Raw genomic sequence first — 5,401 nt, 5'->3', positions numbered from 1 at the left:
ACATACTAATACCATTAATAAAAAATAAAAATTTAAAGTAACACTGAGAATAATGCAAGTTATGGCCATAAATTTAAGAAAGAGTATGAACCAAACCATATCTATGTTCTTTGTAGGACATTGTGTACATAACACAAACCAAGTAACATACTGAGACGTAATGAAGCATAATGAGGTGAGGAACCGAGTTCAAAATAACTTCATAAAAACTTGTTAATAATTAAAATTATGAAATTTAGACTACAGTTTTATGCACATGCAAAGTTCCAACTGATTATTTAGTATGGAACTATATCCTCAAGATTATATTTTTGCAAAACACCAATAAATAAAATTCTGGTTCAACAAGTGGAAAACAGACATTTCACCCATATATAACTAACAATAAACACTATTACAGCATGGAATATTCATTTTATTCCTAGTGTACCATAATAAAGTCCAAAAATAAAGATTATGCAAATTATTTATCTTCCCATACCAGATGTGTCATTGTTATTATTTTCTTTACAAATTATTGCAAGGCTTAAGCTTTACTATGCCACTTACAAATTTCTTAAATTGTTAATGTAATGCATATTTGGAAAAAAAAAAAAAAAAAAGATATAAAATACGTGTAATGACATAAACTCCAAATCTTAACATTTTCAAATACAACTAATGAATGACATTCTGAAGAATAAAATAGATAATTATTCTTCAACTAATATAAAATGATATACATTTTACAAAACTATTTTATGATTTTTTTTTAGTAATTATTTATTTGATTGAATCTTTTTCATCATGTTCAAATGTAATCACCAGTGGCATGTCTAGAAAGGCTTATCTCTACCAAGTTACAATTTTAGCCTCCCTTCCCAAATAGTTTTTTTTGGGGGGGGGGGGCTTAGAATTTTATTAGTTCCCTCATTTCTCAGCACAGAAATTACTTGGGAAAAATTCATTACATTATGTATTTTTCATTTTAAACAATTACTTTCATCAAAATCACATTCAAATAATACAAGATCTCATCATATAAAATTATAGTAAGTATTATCTAAAATACACTGTTAGAGGTTAATCCCCATAATGAAAAGAGTACTAAACATGCTCGTAGAAACAACTTCTTATTGCATTGTATTTAAATGAGCACTTAAAATCTAATGAACAAATAATATTTTTTTTTAAATCAATTAAAAGCACCTTTTCTATTACTTGGTTTCAAACATACTGTAATACATCCTCTAAAAATTATGACACCTACTAACATAAATAAATAGTGAACTATTGAGTATTAAAGAAAAACTCTTATTACACAAAAAATAATGTATACATTTTTTAAACAATGCTACCTGAGACACAAAGTATTTTTATTTCTATATCATAAAGTACATTTCTTTAACGTATAAATATATTTCAGGATAAGAAGCAACATAATTTTGCAAATGCTAAAAAGTAGGTAAAGTTATAATATTTATGAGAACTAAATCTAAATGTGCATGAACCAAAATGATGTCTACTGACAATTCTCAACAGTTGAAGAGATTTCTTTACTGAGTACTGTATTTATGACAACTTACAGGGTCACACTCAAAAGATTAGTACATCAAATGTGACACCTGGGTGATAACAGATTTTTCATTTCTTAAAGATACAAAAACAAATCATTACAATCCTTATAACATATGCAGAACATAAACAAATACAAATTCAGTAAAGACAACTGTATGACCTGGGCCTCACTACCACTGCCATTCTTAAACTGCCAAGATACATGCCTACATGACATAACATTTGAATTCAGATTATTTTACACCATATCTGCATTTCCAAACAAAATTATATACATATATATATATATATACAACTTGTTTTCGTGGGTTTATAACTAAAGTTTTCAGCAATTTTTGTCTTACTGAGCAGCCAAGCATATTTTTTCAACTTTATCTATTTTTCTCAAACTCCATACCAGTTATACCTTTTATTTTTTTCCGTATCAATACTCAACTACTTATGCCATTTTTTTCATTTCAAAGAAGATCTAATGAACAATTTTTTTCCCTACCATTGAGACTGACTGGCCTCAGAAATTCAACCCTACATGTTTGTTTTTAGTGGTTACTTCGAACAAATTTTAAAATTTTCTGCCTTTACTTATAGCTTATAAGAAGTTAATAATTTATGTGTTTTATGGTAAATGGCATACAGTAAGGCAATATATGCATTTTTATTTTGTCAATTACTCTGGCAATCATTACAAGCTGCTAGTAACATTCATACACTAAAATATCTGCTTATGAATGAAACATCATTTTAAAGTACTCAATCACTGTATTATTTGAACATTTATTTTTCTCCAAATGTTTATTGGTGTTTATGTTCACCTTGATGATCTATATTTGTAAGGCAATTAAATACTAAAAAAATACAAAAGAAAAAAGAAGAAAAAGTAATATTTAACATGCATATAGTTTCATCTTATTAAATATCTTCAGTGCAACATAGAATAATTACAAAAATTCCTATTTTCTTTAAATAAAATTATCTTTTACAGAGCTTACAGAAACTGAATGGTTCAGTCTTTTCAATGAAGTCATACAGGATCTTAAGTAACCATGAAAAAATTGTTTCATCTACTTCTCAGCCTACATAAATATTGAGTTCTTCTAAACCCATCTTGCCTCTGTGTTGCCAAGTGCGATATCGAGCCAAATCTTTTCTTGTCACAATTCCAATAACCTAAACATGAAGAGAAACAATATTAAATTTAGTCTAAAATTCATTTTTTACAAAATGTTATTATTATTTTTGATGTGTTAAAATATTTATTCACAAAAACTGTTATAGGATTTCTTTCTTTCCTCTTAAAACAACTTCAAAATTACTGAACAAAAAAAAAAAGAAATCATAATTCTCTGGTTAGATAAACTAGACCAAAAATCATGCATTCATTCTTTCTTGCAATAAACTTTTAGTGAATTGAAGACAACCCTTAAAACCATTTCTTTCATTCTTATTGGTCCAACTACTGCTGAATTTAAATTACCAACAGATAATTAAAAAATATTTTAGATTGCACATAGTTAAATTATTTTAAACTTTCTAGAATTCTAGTTTGAAAGTAGTATTTAATGTTTCAGAAAAAAAAGGATTGACGCTCACAACGTGACGGAACAAGGTAATGAGTAATTGAATGTATGCGGACAGAGTATAGTTGGTCACGTGAGACGTAAGTTATAGCGTTGTTATAGAGCGACTGTTGAAATTAAGTGTATCGTAAAGTTGTATTCGGAAAGAATTTACGGAAAATTAACTAACGAACGGAGACGTAACAGTATTCTTTATATTGTCCAGTACAGTTTTCATTTTCAATACATTGTTAAACATTTCAATTCTTTCGAGTTTTGTTATTTTAAAAACTTGTATTTTATTCGTAATTACCTTTGTACAATACGAGTGTCTAACTTCATTATGCTCACAAAATTGTTGAACCCTCAATGGCTTCGCGGTAAGTCTGAAGGCTAATAACGCTAAAAACTGGGTTTGCATACCTGCTGTGGGCACAGCACAGATAACCCATTTCCTGCCTTTCGTATGGTAGCAAAGTTCCTGTAAAATATTCGTCATTCTATTCAATTATTAAACAGTAAGATTATTTTACAAAAAAACGTTAGAACTTGAATTTTGAAACTGATACAGTAATTATGAGGCCACGTTCTTTAGTAACTATTTATCTCAGTTAGTACTTTAATGAACGGTTTAATTGTTATTTTACAGTAGATTAATCGAGAGTTGGAAACTCGTTCTTATTTAAGTTACTAAATAAATAGTTATGATTTTCTACGTACCCAAATACCTCACTTATTTGGTACTTAAAAATAAATATTTCAGAAGTTCTATCATTTTACTATATTCAAAAGTATGTCATTGTGACTTAAATTATTGTTGTACTAATTAATATTTATTGACAAATCACAGTGTTTAGTCCTGTAGTGGGTCAGCAGTAAGTTTACAGATTTAGAACGCTAAAATCTGAGGTTCGATTACCCGTGGTGGTCATAGTGCACAGTCTATTGTGCGGCTTTGCCCTAAAACAAACACGTTATATTTAAGAAGAAAGGTTAATTTGGGTAACAGTTTGTTGTGAATGTAGAATTCTGTAAATAGCTGTTATACATTTATTTAAGTATAAGAGAAATTGATATTATAAGAAAGTTATGATAAAGAAAATATACAATAGAAAAAAAACGTCAGATAAATTACCAGCTGATCGTTTTTTTTTTTTTTTTTTTGGAAATGATAAAACTTTTTTGTGTTATTTATTTTACAAGTGTGATGTGGATTATCGAAACATGTTCCTGTCGATCAAAATTTTCGTTACTCTTCTGATAATGACTGATTTTATTCTTTCTTTGAATTATCAAAGACCTCTTACAGGACTTCAGGGATGAAAGATGACAAAGAAAATGACTATCAATCACACGTTTGCAATATTCATGCAAACGTTTATGTAGGAACAAGTCGGTAGTTTTAATATCACATTCAAACGTCTAATGTAATATTTATAACCCTGTATATGTCTTCTATATATAAATTTGTTCATTTTCACTAACAGTGTGTAGTCTTTACTTCGAAGTTGGAAAGTTCTAAAACCATTTGTTCAAAATTAAATGTTTTTGAATCACCTTTCATTCATTTCAACAGACTCTAACAATCAAAAGATACTTAATGATTGCATTCTTGCAGGTATTAACACCTAAAAACACCTAACGATTTTGTTCTTACTACTTCTAATGCCTAGAAGATACCCGATGACTCCATTCTTGCTGGTTCTAACAACTAGAAGATACCTGAAGACCCTATTATTTCAGGTTTTAATCCATAGAAGATACCTGAAGACCCTATTATTTCAGGTTCTAATACATAGAAGACACCCGATGACTCCATTCTTGCTGTTCTAACACCTAAAAACACCTGATGACTCTATATTATTGGTTCTAATACCTAGAAGATTCTTGATGACCCAATTATTTCAGGTTCTAATACATAGAAGATACCCGATGACTCCATTCTTCTGATTCTAACACCTAAAAACACCTGATGACTCCATGTTATTGGTTCGAATACCTAGAAGACACTTGATGACCCCATTCTTGCTGGTTCTAACACCTAGAAAACACCTGATGACTACATTTTTGCTGGTCCTAACACCTAGAAAACACCTGATGACTATATTCTTGTTGGTACTAACATTTAGAAGATACATCTAAAGACGCCATTCTTTAGTGTAGCAAATAGAAAATCAGCTCAAATCATGTTTGTTTTTGAATTTCGCGCAAAGCTACATGAGGGCTATCTGCGCTAGCCGTCCCTAATTTAACAGTGTAAGACTAGAGGGAAGGCAGCTAGTCATCAC

General features: G+C 29.4%; 1 protein-coding gene across 1 annotated transcript in view; it reads right to left on the bottom strand.

The window, feature by feature from the left end:
* Window positions 1–744: 744 nt before the first annotated feature.
* The window catches only part of LOC106462744 (H(+)/Cl(-) exchange transporter 7-like), a 172,582-nt gene continuing 167,925 nt past the window's right edge, over window positions 745–5,401 (bottom strand). The window contains exon 21 of the mRNA XM_022390078.1: window positions 745–2,724. Within this exon, the coding sequence (XP_022245786.1) occupies window positions 2,626–2,724 (99 nt within the window). The 3' untranslated portion in view covers window positions 745–2,625. The remainder of the gene's footprint in view (window positions 2,725–5,401) is intronic.

This window comes from Limulus polyphemus, unplaced genomic scaffold (genome assembly GCF_000517525.1).
Source record: "Limulus polyphemus unplaced genomic scaffold, Limulus_polyphemus-2.1.2 Scaffold1238, whole genome shotgun sequence".
Lineage (NCBI taxonomy): Eukaryota > Metazoa > Arthropoda > Merostomata > Xiphosura > Limulidae > Limulus > Limulus polyphemus.
Note: the sequence above shows the minus strand (reverse complement) of the source record. Positions and strands in the feature narration are given on the sequence as shown.